The sequence below is a fragment of the Doryrhamphus excisus genome, chromosome 6, assembly GCF_030265055.1.
Source record: "Doryrhamphus excisus isolate RoL2022-K1 chromosome 6, RoL_Dexc_1.0, whole genome shotgun sequence".
Taxonomy (NCBI): Eukaryota; Metazoa; Chordata; class Actinopteri; order Syngnathiformes; family Syngnathidae; genus Doryrhamphus; species Doryrhamphus excisus.
In genome coordinates, this window is record NC_080471.1 from 19483451 (window position 1) to 19505035 (window position 21585).

General features: G+C 40.2%; 1 protein-coding gene across 2 annotated transcripts in view; it reads right to left on the reverse strand.

The window, feature by feature from the left end:
- kiaa1549la (KIAA1549-like a) overlaps window positions 1–21585 on the reverse strand; it is an 81703-nt gene that overhangs the window by 47227 nt on the left and 12891 nt on the right. For both annotated transcript variants that reach the window (XM_058076707.1, XM_058076708.1), the window contains exons 2-5: window positions 7642–8265; window positions 5408–6250; window positions 3685–3800; window positions 1630–1852 (exon numbers count right to left, since the gene is read on the reverse strand). In XM_058076707.1, coding sequence (XP_057932690.1) covers window positions 1630–1852; window positions 3685–3800; window positions 5408–6250; window positions 7642–8265 — 1806 coding nt within the window. The remainder of the gene's footprint in view (window positions 1–1629; window positions 1853–3684; window positions 3801–5407; window positions 6251–7641; window positions 8266–21585) is intronic.

A 21585-nucleotide genomic window follows, 5' to 3' on the forward strand; every position in this document is an offset into this window, starting at 1 on the left:
AAGGGAGAAATTCTGGCAAGTGTCAGGACAGTCGTAGAAAGTTGATTAAAATACTTTTCAAAAGTTTTCAATAATAATATTTTCTTATTAAACTATTCGGTTAACCACTTTCATCTTAAATCCATGCTTTAAATAATTTAACCTTGTTTTAATTAAATTGCATTTTTTTAACTTCATTCATTCATTTTCTACCACTTGTCCTCACAAGGGTCGTGGGGGTGCTGGAGCCTATCCCAGCTGTCTTCGGGCGAGAGGCGTGGTACACCCTGGACTGGTCGCCAACCAATCACAGGGCACATATAGACAAACAACCATTCACACTCACATTCATACCTATGGACAATTTGGAGTCGCCAATTAACCTAGCATGTTTTTGGAATGCGTGCTAACCATTCAACCACCGTGCAACTTATTTGTTTATTTCACCAAACAGTAGAATCGACAAGAATCTCAAAGATGGTGGTCACCTGATGAAGAACACGTGCATTGCACATTTCCTTTTAAGTGCCAATTTGCTCAGTAGCAATTTGATAATCGCATGGATTTCCTTCTTGATCCCCATCCTATTAGACTACAAGATTCCGTATGGCATGGAGGCACCCATTTTCTTACAAAGTTAACTCGTTGAATGGACCAATTTCCTTTTTGCTTAGCAATCATGAGGGTTTGTATTGGATTTAGGGTATCAAAGAAAGGGAAGGTACGAAATGAGAAAATCCTATTTTGGTCTTTGCTCTACTATGCTCTACTTTCTGAGTCCCTTTGGTCTACCTCTGATATATTTTCTGCTACCCCTTCACTGTTTTGTCTTCTTTTTACGTTTTCTTGCACAAGTAAAACAGACGACACTATAAGCCAAGCACATGTCAGTACAAAGGCGCAATAATAATGATGAATGGAGGAAAAATACCTTAAATAATTCAGTTCACAACATAAAAATTTAAAAATCAGTGAGCTAAATGCATTACATGACTAAACACGCTAATAAAATATGATATAAACACTTTCATTCATTCATTCATTTTCCTCCGCTTTTTCCTCACGAGGGTCGCGGGGCGTGCTGGAGCCTATCCCAGCTGTCTTCGGGCGAGAAGCGGGGTACACCCTGGACTGGTCGCCAGCCAATCACAGGCCACATATAGACAAACAACCATTCACACTCACATTCATACCTATGGACAATTTGGAGTCGCCAATTAACCTAGCATGTTTTTTTTTGGAATGTGGGAGGAAACCGGAGTACCCGGAGAAAACCCACGCATGCACGGGGAGAACATGCAAACTCCACACAGAGATGGCCGAGGGTGGAATCGAACCCTGGTCCTCCTAGCTGTGAGGTCTGCACGCTAACCACTCGACCAATATAAACACTTGATTATACAAATACAAACTGCACATTTTGGAGTGGCCTTTTATTGTGGCCAACCAAAGACACACCTGTGCAATAATCATGCTGTTTAATTAGCATCGTGAAATGCAACACCTGTGTGGTGCATGAATTATGAATTTAGACAGAATAATGAAAAATGTTTAACAAAGAAACGTTTTATTCGGGCATCTAGTAAGGAAACCTCCTTGTGGAGGTGTCAAATATACACAAGTATATACGGGCGTGGATTTGGTCCTTACCTGTTTTCAGTTGTAGGTGGATGCTGGGTGCGGGCATCCAGGTTGCCACGGGAACCAGAACAGCCTTAACCAATGGTGTGTGCTGCCTGATGTCAGACAGCAGCTTATCAAAACCATACACACTGAGTGCCTCAACTACGTAAGAGGAAATGTAAACAGTTTTAACACCAGCCACATAGTAACCTAATGTTACATTGTATGGGCTGCAGTCATCACGTTCCACCTGTGAGAGAAACAGAGAGAGAGAAAGAGATACTTGGTTCCAGTGTATACATCCAAAAACCTAGCATGGGCATGTGTAGGGTAGCAAATAAAAAATACATTAAAAAAAAATACATATTGTGTAATTTAAATCAGCTGAACATTTGCCAAGTAAGAGTAATATGCAGATCTATCATGTTCATGATTATCTTTTTTAATTACAAAAAGCGGAGGCAACACAATTCATTTATTTCTTTAAAGATTCAGAACTGACGTTTTAAAGGGGAACTATTATGTTTTTTCCACTTTTCTGACCCTTAAATGTTGTTAAAATGTTGTATTCTTGTGTTAAACGATGCCAAAGTTTCAGATAATGACGATAAACACTCTGTTTCAAAGGGCGTTCTAACACTGGCGCTTTGTGATGTCACAGATTACTGGGCTTCCTTATATGGGCATGCATGGGCCAGTAAGCAGGTGGACTAGCTGAAGCTTGACATCTTTCCACCGTTATGTCGTGTCCAAGAATCAGAAGAACAAGCAGTAAGTAACAATTTAGCGGTTGTATGTGTTGCATTATACAGTGTGCATACAGGGAGCGCGGTGCAAATTGCAAGCTAACAGAGTCTGCAGTTGCTCATAGCCATTTCCCACCACAATCAGTGAATCTACCCAAGTTTTTAATTACAAAAAGCAGAGGCAACACAATTCATTTATTTCTTTAAAGAATCAGAACTGACATTTTAAAAGGGAACTATTATGTTTTTCCACTTTTCTGACCCATAAATGTTGTTAAAATGTTGTAATCTCGTGTTAAACAATGCCAAATTTTAAATAATGACGTTTGCGCATTTGGAAGTGAGCCCTGAAAGAAGTTTGGGATGGCTCTGAACACTCTGTTTCAAAGGGCGTTCTAACACTGGCACTTTGTGATGTCACAGATTACCGGGCTTCCTTATATGGGCATGCATGGGCCAGTAAGCAGTTGGACTAGTTGAAGCTCGACACCTTTCCACCGTTATGTCGTGTCCAAGAGTCAGAAGAGCAAGCAGTAAGTAACAATTTATCAGTGTCCTAACTGTGTTTATTTTGTGCAAAAGCGGTTGTATGTGTTGCATTATAGAGTGTGCATACAGGGAGAGCGGTGCAAATTGCAAGCTAACAGTGTCTGCAGTTGCTCATAGCCATTTCCCACCACAATCAGTGAGTCTATCCAAGTTTTTTAAACACTAGTAATCCCACAAAAAATATTTGTAATGACCACATTACTCGTTACGGATGTTGAAAACGCTAAGCTAGTTACCATTCAGAGACATCTTGAAGTAACTTTGGACTGTCCCATTTCTACTTCTGGATGGGATTCAGAATCCAACACATGTGGGTGTATGTTAAAAGCTAACATTTATTATAAACTCATATGCCGTTGATCAACTTGGGTCCAGAAATCATTCTGAGCACTTGGGAGTGTGACCAACCACAGCAGAGAGTGGGTGTGCCTGGAGGCGGGCCTTGGGTGAAATAAATTAAACAGACCGTTTACGCCGGAAGAATGAAATTCAAAGAAAAACAGATGAATAGGTGCATATTCAGGAAGATCTACAAAGCTTTCTGTGCTGGTTATTGTGTGTTGCTGCTCTATAGGAGTCCACAACTCAATACAAAGGGCAGTAAAATGAGCATAATAGGTCCCCTTTAAATAGCCATTAGACACAGAAATTGGCAGATTTTGTAGAAAAAAAAAATAATTTGTCAAATTAGCTGCTGCTTAGTTGGCTCGGGCTTAAGTTCCAGCGACTGACTGTTTACCAGTGTTCATGCTTCTTATTAAATCGTAAATGTAATGGGTAAACTGACCTGTGCATAAGCAGTGGAATCATTCAAGGCTCTCTGCAGTGCATGACTCAATCCTTTAGCTAGATTCTGTTTTAGGACCAGATCAAGTCGGTTCTTGCGGGTCTCAATGGACAAAACTGTGGAGAAAGACACATGGAAAATGCACTCTGATCACTGACAATATATATATATTTTTTTTGTAACATGGTATTGAACTATCTGCATGTTAATACGGCCTTTCAACAAGAATGCCTGTTGGCAATCTGGGTAAAAGAGTATTTATTTTACAACAGACCATTTTGGAGTCTACATCATCTTTTTAATTGTTTCAAGCTCTGGGAAAATCTGCCCTTGCTTTAAGCACATGTTTTAATTAATCTGAGTGCATGTAATTACATCTTGGTCCCATAATAGGAACACTGGAGTCTGGGGCGCTGAAATGGCACCCTACCTGTTCATCACAACTTCATTATCATTTTTATAAGAGAATGGTTAATGCTTTAAGGATTTATGGTGTATGATAATTATTTCAACACCGGGATAAACTACCTGATGTAATAACTTTTTATTTACAATTTACCCCTGCAAAAAGTAGCAACATATAATTTAATTGTAGAGCTGCAATGATTAATTAGTATTATTATGTATTATGTATGTGTATAATTCATTAATTAAAAATATTCATTAATACATTCATGTTCTCGCGGGGCGTGCTGGAGCCTATCCCAGCTGCCTTCGGGCGAGAGGCGGGGTACACCCTGGACTGCTCGCCAGCCAATCACAGGGCACATATAGACAAACAACCATTCACACTCACATTCATACCTATGGACAATTTGGAGTCGCTAATTAACCTAGCATGTTTTTGGAATGTGGGAGGAAACCGGAGTACCCGGAGAAAACCCACGCATGCACGGGGAGAACATGCAAACTCCACACACAGATGGCCGAGGGTGGATTTGAACCCGGGTCTCCTAGCTGTGAGGTCTGCGCGCTAACTTCTCGAACGCCGTGCACTCTACCAACATTCATTCATTCATTCATTTTCTACCGCTTATCCTCACGAGGGTTACGGGGGGTGCTGGAGCCTATCCCAGCTGTCTGCGGATAAGAGGCGGGGTACACACTGGACTGGTCGCCAGCCAATCACAGGGCACATATAGACAAACAACCATTCACACTCACATTCATACCTATGGACAATTTGGAGTTGCCAATTAACCTAGCATGTTTTTGGAATGTGGGAGGAAACCGGAGAAAACCCACGCATGCACAGGGAGAACATGCAAACTCCACACAGAGATGGCCGAGGATGGATTTGAACCCGGGTCTCCTAGCTGTGAGGTCTGCGCGCTAACTTCTCGACCGCCGTGCAGCCCTAATTAAAAATATGAATATAAAAATATGAATATATATATATAATATATAAATATTCTCTGATTTTAGCCTCTCAAATGTCAATATTTGTTAACATTTGTTAATTAACAACAAGTTTCAGATTAATAAACAAACTAAATAATCAGACCTATTCAGTTGTATCACTATGATGAATAATTCACATCTAAAATGAGTCCAATGTGTACACAATGTAGATACATGATACACGATATCACTTAAATCATTGCTCCTTATTATAATAAATAATAATTATATATGAATAATTATTAATATATAATAATTAATAATGAATATCATAACTGATGATTATTAATAATAATGAAATTATGATGAAACTGTTATTTACCTGTTTTGACCCAGTACTTTGCTGTGACGTTGCATGGTAAAGACCCATCCTCTGTAATGGTGCTGCCTGGGGGTTCTGTGGCCATAGCTGTTGGTGGTACAGTTTCAACTGGGACAAACATGGTAGTCGGAGGTACCTTTTTTAATGTAGTGCTTGCTATGGTAGTACTAGTAGTGGTAGTGGTGGCTGGAGTTGTAGTAGCAGGCGTGGTGGTAGTGGTTATCGGAACGGGGGTGGTTGTGGTTGATGGGGGTTGTGTCGTTGTAGTGATTGGAGGTGTTGGAGTAGTCGTAGTAGTAGTAGTAGTAGTAGTGGTGGTTGTGGTTGCAGGCTGAGTTGTAGTAGCTGCAGTTGTGAGTTTGAGGCTCGGTGACGGCTGCACGGTTACGGCAGCTGTGGTGTTTGGGGAGACTGTTACAGTAACGTTTGTGGTCACTGCTGGGATTGTAAAAGCGGAGTTGATCACAGTCGAAGTGGTTACTGAGGGCTCGGTTGTTGTCAGTGTCTCCACCTGCTGGGTGTCATCAGTCACGCTTTCCATGCTGCGTGGAGCAAGAGTGGACATCTGTGTTGTGTTGAAACTTGGAATGGTATTTGATGGTAAAGAGAGTGTGGAGGCGGTGGTGGGCGACAAAGTAGTTTTTGTGGTAGTTGTAGTCTGAGAGGAGTTTTTGGTGCGTACGGGCACAGTGGTATTCCATTGGTGAGTGGAGAAGGGGCTGGTGACATTGTCAGGTAGCGTGATGTCATGGTCACCCGCTGTGGATAAGAGGGACTCTGGAACAGTGGGGAGATCCCACGCTGGCGGACTGCTCTCTGACTCCTTGGTAGATTGGGCAGCGTCTGCAAGGTGTTGAAAAATGCAACACTAATTCCAATACTTAAAAGCAATACAATAGTAGATGATACAAAAAATGTAACAAAATTTGATACAAAAAATGATACAAAAAACGTGTTATTATGCAATGCCACTATTTTACACTCTTATTAGCCCCTATAGTCGATATAATCATAGAAAATAAGCCATTTAAGACACATTTCCTGTGTGGAAAACAGGAAATGATGTCGGTAGTTCAGAGTTGAATTTTCGCTTGGCTTGTATTAATATTAATATTAATATTATTACGATTATGTAATTTTTATTTTGCCTAAAAGCAGTACAATAGTAGATGATACAAAAAATTAAACAAAATTTGATACAACAAAATGATACAAAAAACTTGTTATTATGCAATGCCACTATTTTAAACTCTTATTACCCCATATAGTCGATATAATCATAAAAAATAAGCCATTTTAGACACATTTCCTGTGTGGCGGACAGGAAATGATGTCAGTAGTTCAGAGTTGAGTTTTCGCTTGGCTTGTATTAATATTAACATTAATATTATTATGATTATGTAATTTTTATTTTGCCTAAAAGCAGTACAATAGTAGATAATACAAAAAATGAAACAAAATTTGATACAAAAAATATACAAAAAATGTGTTATTATGCAATTCCACTACACTCTACTACACTCTTATTAGCCCATATAGTCGATATAATCATCGAAAATAAGCCATTTAAGATGGTTTCCACTTGTCCCGTGTTAATATTAATATTATTCCGATTATGTAATTTCTATTTTGCCTATTGTGAGATTATTCAAACCTGCAATAAAAGCCTATTGTTTCGACAATCAAGTCTGATGCTTGTGTGTCTCGGATATTACATTCACAGTTTGAATGCGTCTTTTGAATGCCTTTTATTTTTTTGTTCATTTAGCTATTTTTATGCTTGAAAATGCTTAATTTAGGGGAAAACCGCATATAATTTGATTAAATAATAACCACTAAACAGACTAATTTACTAATTAATCTTTCAGCGATAAATAGCCATGAAATTTGAACCTCTACGTGGCAAGGCACTAATGGCTATCCCACTGCAATATCAACTGTCTGGAATAATCAAACAAGCAAACGTAACAGAGTTAATTTTACCCAAACCAAACACGACAAGTGCGAGCACACCCTTAATTGTATTTTATCCGTTTCCTGATTTCCTCAACTGTGAAGAATTGCTTAATTTCATATATTAAGCAGTCACAGATTGCAGTTTTTTTATACTGCAACACATGAACATAAATGAACAAATGAGGACAAAACTCATCTACAAAACCCTGTAGAAAGATGACACTGGTTGCAGGCCCATAATTTGTTTTCAGCATTTGTTACCGTCCACTTGCACTTACCTAAATTTAAACTGCTGTTGCTGTCCGAGGAGTTGTTCGAGTTGTTGCTGACATCAATTACAGAGACAGTGTTGAACCTCCCCGCCTGTAGGTCACCATTAATGGCTGGCGTGGAGGATGAAGACGTGGATGGTGAAGGTAGCGTTTTTCTCATTGAGGTTTTGGATGATGATGATGATGACGACGACGAAGAGATTTTGGTCCAAGCAGCCTTAGACAGCAGTCCTAAAGGCTTTGTCCCTGCTGGTGGGTTTGGTGTCTCTGCCTCCATTATAAGGACTGATGAGGAGGATGCCTGCCCTCCTCGGTCCTTTCCAACCGTCTGCAACTTCTTCTGACCAAGCCAGGAAGTCACGTCGCTGCGTGGACTTGGCGACTTTGGTTCCACGAGCTTCGCTTCAGCTTTGGTTCTTGTGCTGGTTCCAGGGTCTGATATGAGTTTGCTGTCTCTTCCAGTAGCCATGACACCTTCTGATTCATTCCGCTCTGATGCTAAGACCTGACTCGGGTCAGTCCCTTTTGTTGTGTCTTTGTCATCGGTCCCGGTCGCCAAGGTGGCTGGGAGGCCAGAGGGCAAACGTGGAAAGACAGACATCCTTGTCAAGTCATGATGCTCGATCTCAGCTGAAGGGAACACAGAAAACGGAATTGAATGGGTTGTCTGCAAATCCATTTAACTCATTGAATACCAAAGAAACATTTAGACATTTTTATAATCCCATCAATGTATTCATACGTCATTTACGTTTTGTTTTTTTTTGCACGAGAGGCAAAAGGAGGTGATGATGGAACTGGCAGAAGTGCTTTTGATTCATCACACATAACACGAAGGTGGAAGTGAGTATGCGTGGAGGAGTGTAGCGTGCAGGGAAATGCATGGGAAATGTTTACATATGCACACGCCTGTTAACTTCCACATGTGAAAGTTGTAAATCGTCCACTGTGTCATATTCATAAATACATTATTTGGATTTAAAACCCTTTTTGTGTAGTTTATGTTGGTATAGTCGGTTAGATATTTCTATGGAAACCCGTTTCTGCCACCAAAAAAAAAGTTATCCAATGGTAAGTCAGAATTATCAGATAAAAAGTCAAAATTATGAGCTAAAAAGTCATAATGAGATAAAAAGTTAAAAAGCTAGTATTTCACAATTTTGACTTTTTATCTCATAATTATAACTTTGAGATTAAAAAGTTAAAAACTTTGTATTTCATAATTTTGACTTTTCAACTCATAATTATGACTTTTTATGTCATAACTTCGACTTTTTATCTCATAATTTCAACCTTTTATCTCATAATTGCTATTTACCAATGAGATAAAAACTGAAAAAAATTAAAAAGTTATCCAATGATCTGGTCAGAATTATGAGACAAAAAGTTGAAATTATGAGATAAAAAGTCATAATTTGAGATAAAAAGTTAAGTTTGTATTTCATAATTTTGACTTTCTATCTCATAATTATGACTTTTAGATTAAAAAGTTAGTATTTCATTTTGACTTTTTATCTCATAATTATGACTTTTATCTCATAATTTTGCTTTTTGACTTTGCGATTAAAAAGTTAAAAAATTATATTTCATAATTTTGACTTTTTATCTCATAATTATGACTTTTATGTCATAATTTTGACTTTTTAACTCATAATTATGATTTTTTATCTCATAATTTCGACTTTTTATCTCATAATTTCAACTTTTTATCTCTTAATTGTTACTTACCAATGGTATATATATTTTTTTTATTCAGTGGCGGAAACAGGCTTCCATATATCTTTTCACAAAAAGCTAGTTTTCTCCCTTTTCTAGTCGGGAACCGATATTTCCCTGAAACTTACCTATGCTGTTTACTGAAGAACGGAAAAAGATAGAATGATGAATAAGGGGGGTCTAATCTTCCTATTGGTAGGTTCCATGCTTATCCAGACATAGAACATATTCTTAAACAATATTCTCTGTGCCATGAAAGATCTTCTAAAATGGCCGGCAGTGAAAGTGATTGTCTTTTAATTAATTAAGTTTGGGAAAAAAAGGATATATATTTTTTAATCACTGCGGCTGGAAAAATATATTCACACAAGCAGGCTCCCGCAGACAAAAACACAAATAGCATACATTCATCTCTCTCCTGTAAAACTGCTACTGTGGAACATTTTAATAACAATATCTAAAGTAGGCCATGTAGGTTTTGGAGGATAAAGCATAGGGAATTAATTTAGATGTCTCAGTGACTGTATTATACTGACGCAATAACACACACTTGCATGCACACATACTCACACTCACACACACAAACACACACACACAGTGGCTTGTAATTGCATAGATGCTAATCTGATGTGTTGTTCATGCTGGATTCATTGTCTAAGAACATGCGGAACCACTCAGGATGGGATAGTGTATCAAACGCGAGAAGATTTAGGTGTCACTTTCTCCCCCCCCAGAGAAGCAAACCTATCTTTCTATCTGAGAAATAAAGAGTTTTACAGGAACAACTGCGGACCCATGATACACTTCCAGAGTTCTCTTCATCACGCCAATGTTTTTCTGGGCATGCAGAAAATACTAAACAATTCAATGCATTATTTAAATTGATATTCATTCATTCATTTTCTACCGCTTTTTCCTCACGAGGGTCGCGGGGGGTGCCGGAACCTATCCCAGCTGTCTTTAGGCGAGAGGCGGGGTACACCCTGGACTGGTCGCCAGCCAATCACAGGGCACATATAGACAAACAACCATTCACACTCACATTCATACCTATGGACAATTTGGAGTGGCCAATTAACCTAGCATGTTTTTGGAATGTGGGAGGAAACCAGAGTACCCGGAGAACATGCAAACTCCACACAGAGATGGCCAAGCAGGGAATCGAACCCAGTTTTCCAAGATGTGTGGCCTGCTCACTAACCACTCACCCACCTAGCATGTTTTTGGAATGTGGGAGGAAACCCGAATACCCGGAGAAAACCCACACATGCACGGGGAGAACATGTAAACTCCACACAGAGATGGCCGAGGGTGGAATTGAACCCTGGTCTCCTAGCTGTGACTAGACCACCATGCCGCCCACTAAATTGATATTATGAGATACAATACACACTGATTTAGGGTCTCTTAGTGTGTTGTGTGTCTGACATTGTTGGTGTATCATGGTGTAGCCCTCCGTGACCTTTCTGTGGCATTGTACCCCTCTCAGCTTCTAGTTGCCAAGGAAACGGCACAGCGAGTGTGACTCACTGGCATGTGGCAATTTAAAACGTATACCTGCAAGTGGTTGCCCAAATATGTAACGTTTACTCCATTAGTATGTAAAACTTGAAATGCACGAGTAACACAATGTCGTTAAGGGTGAACTGCTCAATGATATTGATAAGGTGCACATTATAAAAATAAAGGCAAAATTCCATAGCATAAAAACACTTTTCCCAATCAAACTGAAGTAAGACTAAAAAAAACATTGATCTGAATTGAAGGGATTTGGTGACACGATAGATGCAAAGATTATAGCATATGCAGGAATGTTAGCTGTAGTTTCTCCTCCAACTGTTTACCAAATGCTCTGACTGAGTGCAACATATGTGCCCTGGCAACCAACCTTGTGACATGCTAGGAAAAGAAGAACCTCCACTGAGAGCAAATATGGATAGGGTGGATGGGTTAATGAATGCACGAGAGGTTCAGCGAGGGCGTGACCTGCTTTGTTTAGTGGATAGTCGACTCGGGGCAAAAGATATAAAAGATATGATATGTACCGTAATGTTATCTCTTATGCATCACCGTGGATTTGCACAAATATGTTTTGATTACATAATATTATGTGTGACAGTTGACTGTTTCATTGCTGTCCACTTTATTAATTTATGTTAAGTTACGGCATTATTAAGACCATATCTGGCAACATTTGCACTTAAATATGCAAAGCAGTTGATGTTTGCTAAATTCAAGGATGAACCAGTCATGATGTGCTATATATATCACTATATTGACAGTTACTATGGTAACCATTTTTTTTAAATCGAGTAATCTCAACTCATTTTCAAATCAGGTTAGGTCAAATTAAAATTAAAATTAACATTTTTAATTTTTTTTAATTAAAATTAAAATTAAAATTAAAATTAAAATTAAAATTAAAATTAAAATTAAAATTAAAATTAAAATTAAAATTAAAATTAAAATTAAAATTAAAATTAAAATTAAAATTAAAATTTTATTAATTAAAATGTAATAAATTAAAATGTAATTTTAATTTTAATTTTAATTTCGACTTTTTAATTTCGATTTTAAGTCCGACTAAGAACCACAAAAAAAAGAACTGTGATAAGTGAAAGATTTTTTTATTGTTTACTTGCCGTTGGCAGACATTTTCTATGTCTGATTTCTTTGCGCCTTTTTAATTTCTGTGTGTTACTCATGTAATCAGAAGTTCACTGATGTTTATTCCATGCAGACAATATCTGTTATATTATTTCAATTTCAATTTTAATTTTAATAACAACAAAAAAATCTTAAGCCATAATAGGAAAGCAGGAAGTGAACAAATGTAACTTACTATGGTACACATTATGTCATTGTATGGTCATATCACCTCGTACTTCGGTACGGGACAAAAAATTACAAAATTAAAAAAAAAAAAACTGAATTATGGAAAGCAGGAAGTGAACAAATATAACAGTTACTGATTGTAAAAGTACCAGATGGAGGGGTAGGATTTAATAAGCTTTGCTTCTTCCTACTCCTTTTGGACATGTGGAACTGTGAACTGATTATGTGATGCATTCAATTGTAATCTGATGCATGTTCAACTGAAATAAAACCATTACCATTCCCATTACCATAAATTAGAAACATTAATAATCTTCAGCATCCATAAAAATATGCTATCTGTGAACCATTACATCATAGGAATTGACTGTAAATGCTAGTCAGCTGACATCATTGCCCATCTGCTGATGGAAGCCGTAAAAGCCAAGCCACAACAAGCTCCCGACCATTCATACTAGCTTGGCGATGGCAATGGAGCCAAGCCGAAAGCCATGGCTTTACTCCTGTGTTGTATGATACGTGTTCGCCACTGTAGGTAGGCCAGTTGGGTAGGAAGTGTGACAAATGGTACTCCGCCAACTGGTGCTCATTTTGTAGCTCAGATCAAATGAAGGCCAGGGCTGGAATCTGTTTAGTTACATTTGCCAACTAGTGTTCAGTGACATTGTGCTTTTTAATCACACAGTAGTTATTGATCTTCATTATGTATAATATTTTTAGGAGTGTCATGAGACACCCAACTTACGGGAGGAGACGACGGGTCCATGAGAATAAGAGGAGATGAGATTTAGCATTCATTTTAAGAAAAGTACAATGAAACATGACTACACAAACAAACCCATCCATTCATTCATTTTCTACCGCTTATCCTCACAAGGGTCGGGGGTGCTGGAGCCTATCCCAGCCGTCTTCGGGCGAGAGGCGGGGTACACCCTGGACTGGTCGCCAGCCAATCACAGTGCACATATAGACAAACAACCATTCACACTCACATTCATACCTATGGACAATTTGGAGTCGCTAATTAACCTAGCATGTTTTTGGAATGTGGGAGGAAACCGGAGTACCCGGAGAAAACCCACACATGCATGGGGAGAACATGCAAACTCCACACAGAAATGCCTGAGCAGGGAATCGAACCCGGATTTCCAAGCTGTGTGGCCTACTCACCAACCACTCCCCCACTGTGCAGCCTGATTTTAACATTCATTCTTTCATTCATTTTCTACCGCTTATCCTCACAAGGGTCGGGGGTGCTGGAGCCTATCCCAGCTGTCTTTGGGCGAGAGGCGAGGTACACCCTGGACTGGTCGCCAGCCAATCACAGGGCACATATAGACAAACAACCATTCACACTCACATTCATACCTATGGACAATTTGGAGTTGCTAATTAACCTAGCATGTTTTTGGAATGTGGCAGGAAACCGGAGTACCCGGAGAAAACCCATGCATGCACAGGGAGAACATGCAAATTCCACACAGAAATGCCAGAGGAGGGAATCAAACCTGGTTTTCCAAGCTGTGTGGCCCGCTCACCAACCACTGTGCAGCCTGATTTTAACATTCATTCTTTCATTCATTTTCTACCGTTTATCCTCACAAGGGTGAACAAGCAAACTCCACACAGAGACGCCCGAGCAGGGAATCGAACCCGGTTTTCCAAGCTGTGTGGCCAGCTCACTAACCACTCATCCACCGTGCAGCCTCATTTTAACATTAAAGCATTTAAAAGAACTAACAGCAGAAAACATCCAATGATTCTATTGCCCTCCATGAACTACCTTCATGTCGTACTTTTCATAATGACATAAATGTGACTTCTCATTGTAAATGTAATCTCTGACTAAATGAATGAAAGAAGGCGTCAGAATGCTTCTGATGGGCTAAATCTGTTGGGGAATAGCCAACACAGGAAGAGGCCACGGCTCCCTCTGCATCATCGCCTCCACTGTCACTCCCGTTATCATTTTTTAATCCTCTTTTTTTTTTCCCGGTAGCCATTCATCATCACCGCCATTAAACCCATCCTCACTTGACATTGACATTATTCGCCTCACTGTCATGTAAGTCTTTTCTATCATTCTCTGCACCAAACCCCATTGAACCTCATTTCTTTGCACTTACAAGCATGCGTAGTGTTTTATTGTGTTTATGTTTACTTTGGTGACTGATGCCATATACTTAATATTCAAGACTCATGCATATGGAAGAAAACAGCTTTTGAAAAACTGTCCCCACAGTCACCAGTGTGCATGAAAGCCGTTATGTGTGGGCACATAAGAAAACAGATTGTTGCTGTCATCATCTCACTGAAAGATGGATGTGACAGCAAGAAGCATTGGGAATATTATTTTGTGAGTAAACTAGACTTTGTAAAATTGCAATTTTTAACACCTTGGTAGAAAGTATTGAATGACAATTCAAATGGAGAGATCAATTAAAAATATATAAATTAAAAATTAAAAATTAAAAATTAAAAATATCAGTTCCACATTCAGGGCAGCACGGCGGTCGAGTGGTTAGCACACAGACCTCACAGCTAGGAGACCAGGGTTCAATTCCACCCTCAACCATCTCTGTGTGGAGTTTGCATGTTCTCCCCGTGCATGCGTGGGTTTTCTCCGGGTACTCCGGTTTTCCTCCCACATTCCAAAAACATGCTAAATTAATTGGCGACTCCAAATTGTCCACAATGAATGGGAGTGTGAATGGTTGTTTGTCTATATGTGCCCTGTGATTGGCTGGCGACCAGTCCAGGGTGAACCCCGCCTCTCGCCCGAAGACAGCTGGGATAGGCTCCAGCACCTCCCGCAACCCTCGTGAGGAAAAAGCGGTAGAAAATGAATGAATGAATGAATGAGTGTTCCACATTCAATTTGACTGCAGTGTGGTTTCTGCAGCTGGGTTTCCACAGCAACCGTAGGGATGCTGTCACCAAGGTGACCATTATCATAGACAAAAAAAGGAAGCCATACTGTGTTTCTGTGATAGACATCCTATCTGCTATGTATTACATAACAACACAAAGTTGTTTTGTTGAGATAAAATCATCATTCTATCAAAAACATATACTTACAGAGATTTTACATAGCTTATAATAAGAGAAGTTTCATTTAATACAGACATAATAAAATTCATAAATTGGAAGTTAACTGCAAAATATGATCAGTGTTAAATAACAAGCTGATGGAAAATGGAACATTAATAATATGTAAGGCTGCTACCATTTCAAACACTTATCCAGATTTACACATGAGAGACGACTAAGTAGAGGTTTTAAAAAAGTAAAGCTAAGAGTTCTAGTCAACTCCGGCGCTCATGCAGCCCGCAGGCAGTAGGCCTTTCTGTTTGATGTGAGAAGCTTGTGGGCTCAGTTTGCCCTCACACCGAGTGACCGGTTGGGAAATCATTTTTCAATCCACTGCTGATGTTGGAAGTTTATCAAAAAGACAGCCCATCATTTTTAATAAAAGCTGATTTCAACTGAGAGGGACAGAATATCAAGAATAAATTCATTCATTTTCTACCGCTTATCCTCACCAGGCTTGCGTTGGTGCTGGAGCCTATCCCAGCTGTCTTCGGGCGAGAGGCGGGCTACACCCTGGACTGGTCGCCAGCCAATCACAGGGCACATATAGACAAACAACCATTCACACTCACATTCATACCTATGGACAATTTGGAGTCGCTAATTAACCTAGCATGTTTTTGGAATGTGGGAGGAAACCGGAGTACCCGGAGAAAACCCACGCATGCACGGGGAGAACATGCAAACTCCACACAGAGATGGCCGAGGGTGGGATTGAACTCGGGTCTCCGAGCTGTGAGGTCTGCTAACCACTTGACCGCCGTGCAGCCGACCATATACCAAGTAACCTGTATTATTCCTTGCATGTATTTTGAAAGAATTCAGTTATATTTTCAAGTAGTCTCCCAGGCCACGCAGTGAGGAGGCCGGAGTTCAATTCCACTCTGTGTGGAGTTTGCATGTTCTCCGGGTACTCCGGTTTCCTCCCACATTCCAAAAACATGCTAGGTTAATTGGTGACTCCAAATTGTCCATAGGTATGAATGTGAGTGTGAATGGTTGTTTGTCTATATGTGCCCTGTGATTGGCTGGCGACCAGTCCAGGGTGGACCCCGCCTCTCGTCGGAAGACAGCTGGGATAGGCTCCAGCACTCCCGCGAAAAGCGGTACAGAATGCATGAATGTTCCACTTTCATTGTGTTCTACTTACATGGTGCATTCAAGGTCTGCTGGTACATGTGTGCTATACATTTTATCTGTATTATGACATATGGTATGAATGTGAGTGTGAATGGTTGTTTGTCTATATGTCCCCTGTGATTGGCTGGCGGCCGGTCCTCTTGCTTGAAGACAGCTGGGATAGGCTCCAGCACCCCCACGACCCTCGTGAGGATAAGCAGTAGTAAATGAATGAATGAATGTCTATAATATGAACTTTTCTGCACTTCATATTCATATCCTTATATTGTAATTTAGATTTTTACATAGAGAAATTGCTATTATGTAAGCACCTTCAGTGTTTTTTTTTCCCCGCTCATCTAATCTCAGTGTATGCAAATACAATGACAAGAAGGCTTGAATCTTGAATCAATAGTTTCTAAGACTTCTGCAAATCTTGCAAGATACCATTATGCCTCATGAGACTTCAGCATAGTCAGCATCTAAATTTGATGTCTCTGCCCTGGCTGCTAAATCTAACATTGCTATTGTATACACGCGGGGAAGTGAGAAATGATGCTTACATCATTGCAAATTGTGGCATTGTGCTATAATATATAACACAGCTCTTGTATTGAATCTCATTGGATTGTGCAGGTAATGTGGTTATTGAGTGTTTACAGTACTCTTGGAGAATATTACAAAAAAAAGAACCCACCATTAAAACACGGTATCCGTTGTGCAGTAATTAAGATCAACACACGCAGGCAGGCTAACACAGTCATATGACTACCTTGGGGGGGTACTCGGTAGGTCAGCCAGTCTAGCAGCATAAACACAACACACACACACATTTAATTGGTACATGCACTTCCAACACACACACTTCACCCAGCCAGCAGACATACTCTGAGAAAGACAGTTGGCTCACACAAACACAAACATTTTCCCCGACAAAAAAGATGTCCAGCCCACCATATTCAGTCCAATCACGTTCAATCTCTGCTTTCACATAAAAAAATAAAAAAATAAAATAATTTTCACAGAACCTCACAACAAATTTAAGCATCACTTATGCTGAAAATGATTAAACAATGCAACAACAATGGGCTGAGGACCAGTCCAGGGTGTACCCCACCTCTCGCCTGAAGTCAGCTGGTACAGAATGCATGAATGTTCCACTTTCATTGTGTTCTACTTACATCAGGGGTCTCAAACACGCGGCCCGCGGGCCAAATGTGGCCCGCAGGCCACTAGTTTGTAATGTTAGTGCGGCCCGCGCAAGTTTGATATGGATGCTGTATGGTATCATGTACCCAGAAAAAATTATTACGTTTGATTAGTGTTCATGTTAAAGGTTAAATAACTGTTAATAGTTATCCTCCCTTTCCGTGTGGAAGTGGTAAGTTTTTGGCTATCTAAGTCCAGTCCGACCCAGACCCTAGCTCCAGTGGCCCCCAAGTAAATTGAGTTTGAGACCCCTGACTTACATACATGGTGCATTCAAGGTCTGCTGGTACATGTGTGCTATACATTTTATCTGTATTATGACATATGCATGCCCTGTGATTGGCTGGCGACCAGTCCAGGGTATACCCCGCCTCTCACCCAAAGTCAGCTGGGGTAGGCTCCAGCATACCCACAACTCTAGTGAGGATAAGCGGCATAAAAAATGCATGGATGTTTTTTTAATCTCTTGTTTATCGTACTTCATTTGTTCCAGACTCGACTGTGATAAGTGAATTTCCGTGAATAGAATTCCTTCTTTATAAATGGAATCATTCCTGTTCGATTATTTAAACCAGCAATAAAAGCCTGTTTTTCCCAGCGATCAAGCCTGGTGCTTGTCACACCAAACAATTACTGACACCTAGTGACCAATATAGAACACTGCATCCACAATATGAATGCACATTTATGCAAAATGCATACAATCTGCTTAATTATGTGGATTTTTTTTAACAAATTGTCCGTATTCACCCATGAAAAAACATAGTTTATGAATTCATACTATATGAAAACTGTGATACATTTTTCATTTTTCCCGTTTGCTTGGGGTTTGTTTAATTAAATTTCTACAATGTGAATAAAAAACTTCTCCAATGCGGGAAAGGAATAAAGTATTAGCAGTGATGTTTTTTATGGTTAGCCAGCATATCCTGAAAATTGGAACGTGTCCACTGAGTGAAACATTGAAGGATTTATGTTACTGCTCTCTAATTGTCAGGATTCAGTTTGCGCTGCCAGGGCATTAATCAGTTCGACCAAGATCTCCCCATCCTTCCTCTTCCTAATTGGTGTTGTTTTCATGTAATGTCATTTAATTGGAGGATTACTCTGGATACTTTTATCTTATCTGGGTTTTTGGGGATGAAAATCCTTGTGTTTCTTTGTGAAGTATGCAAGGCAGGAACACTGAGTGTGTTAAAATATGGATCAGAGAGCTGTGGTTCTTTTTTTTTCACAGAAAAAGAAAATGGCAATAATTTATGCATACGTTATTCATTCATTCATTTTCTACCACTTATCCTCACAAGGGTCGCATGGGGTGCTGGAGCCTATCCCAGCTGTCTGCGGGGTACACCCTGGACTGGTCGCCAGCCAATCACAGGGCACGCATATGTCATAATACAGATAAAATGTATAGCACACATGTATCAGCAGACCTTGAATGCACCATGTAAGTAGAACACAATGAAAGTGGAACATCCATGCATTCTGTACCGCTTATCACGGGTGTGCTGGAGCCTATCCCAGCTGTCTTCAGGCGAGAGGCGGGGTACACCCTGGACTGGTCGCCAGCCAATCACAGGGCACATATAGACAAACAACCATTCACACTCACATTCATAACTATGGACAATTTGGAGTCGCCAATTAACCTAGCATGTTTTTGGAATGTGGGAGGAAACCGGAGCACCCGGAGAAAACCCATGCATGCACAGGGAGCCCATGCAAACTCCACAAAGAAATGCCAGAGCAGAGAATCGAACCCGGTTTTCCAAGCTGTGTGTCCTGCTCACCAACCACTTCGTCACTGTGCTGCCTGATTTTAATAGCCTAATTTGGAGTCGCCAATTAACCTAGCATGTACTCCGGAGTACCTGGAGAAAACCCATGCATGCACAGGGAGAACATGCAAACTCCACACAGAGATGCCCGAGGGGAATCGAACCCGGGTCTCCTCACTGCGTGGCCTGGGCGACTACTTGAAAATATAACTGAATTCTTTCAAAATACATGCAAGGAATAATACAGGTTACTTGTTATATGGTCGGCTGCACGGCGGTCAAGTGGTTAGCGAGCAGACCTCACAGCTCGGACACCCGAGTTCAATCTCATGTTTGCATGTTCTCCCCGTGGATGCGTGGGTTTTCTCCGGGTACTCCGGTTTCCTCCCACATTCCAAAAACATGCTAGGTTAATTGGCGACTCCAAATTGTCCATAGGTATGAATGTGAGTGTGAATGGTTGTTTGTCTATATGTGCCCTGTGATTGGCTGGCGGCCAGTCCAGGGTGTACCACGCCTTTTGCCCGAAGACAGCTGGGATAGGCTCCAGCACTGTTGTGAGGATAAGCGGTAGAAAATGAATGAAAATTATATGGTATAGTTCAGCGTCCCTGAACTTATGTGTGCTGTTGAGAATTGTGTTTAGTCCAACTGTTGCTGTAAACATGTCAGGAGGGGCTTATGGTGTGTGTGTGTGTATGTGTGTGTGTGTGTGTGTGTGTGAGCACGAGGGGGGACAGTGACAGTTTAACAGTCCTTCACATTTTCCCGCACAGCTGCACGCCTTTTCCTGCACAAAGTAGCGAGAGACGACTGTAATTCAACCTATTTCCCGCGGACCCCTAGTTTGAGAACCCCTGTCCTATCATACCATATCACCCCAATCGGGCCAAACAAACTGTTTAAAATCAAATGATCCTGTCATGGCCTTGAAGACTGCTTGTTTTTCAAAAAAAAGCAAGTCTGAAATTATTGAAGACCAGCCATTCCCTCTGAGGAATGTCTGAAATGAGGTCAGGCCTTCTTTGTAGTGCGACACACAAAAACACATGCACACCCACACAAGCACTTGTGCACAATCTAATTCCTTATTAACTGAAGCGGGCTCACATAACAGAACACTTGTGCCACACTCACACATGCTCAGACCGTTACGTTGAAAGCATGATTTCGATGAATTATTAAAGCAGTCCAATAGAAGTATGTGCGTGTGTGTGTATGCTGTATCGATTTCCTACTAAAAACGCATGGTAGCAAAATTGCTGCAGGATGCCTCATGTGACCGCATGAACCAATGAGTGAGCTGCGTGCACGTGATTGGCCTTGAGCTCTTGACGTGGCTTTGCCCTTATTGTGTCCCCTTTGATGGCAGGCTACTCGCTGTGTGTGTATAGGTGTGGGAGTATTAGAGTGGATTTTATATGAGAGTAGCTTCAGTCACGTTACTTTAGTGACTGGAGAATTTTGATTATGCATGGTCATTTTACTCAATGCCGCCACATGCAGTCAAGATGTGATGATAAAAATTACATTTTTTTTTTTTTAAGTCTCTGCAGTCTGTAAAACTTTCCTAAAGAGAATGAAGTCAACTCTAATTAGTCTCTACCGGTTACATAACAAAAGCAACACACTCAAGAGAGCTGAGCATCATCCTCACAGGCTCCATAGTAAACCTCACCTAACCAGTTCTTAATAATAATAATAATTCCATTTTCAGAAGCACAATCTAATTAAGTTCTATCTGGCAATTTATAGTTTGAACAGTCAATTTGAACAGCATGTACCCATTATGCATGGTTATGAATATTTCATAATGATTTTTTTTTTTTTTTTTTTGTTCTTCCCAGTACTACAGTGAGTTCTGATCTACGCAGGTTGACTTTCTTCTCCCGAGGGAATAATTACCTTCCTCATTGACGGCAATCGCTGTGTTCACACATCAGTGAAACTTTGTTTCACCAGACAAACATAATGAGAAAAACAAGCTGTCATGTGGAAATGGATGCAGTTAATTGCCACCGACTGAAGGAGTTTAATTCTACTCATAAATGCATGCTGACGAATGAAGTCCATCCATCCATCCATGTATCAGTTTTTTACCGCTTATCCTGTTTAGGGTCGTTGGGGAGCTGCAGCCGATGGCAACTGAATTTGGGCAAAAGGAGGGGTCACTAGTGCAGTGATTTTCAACAACAAGTGT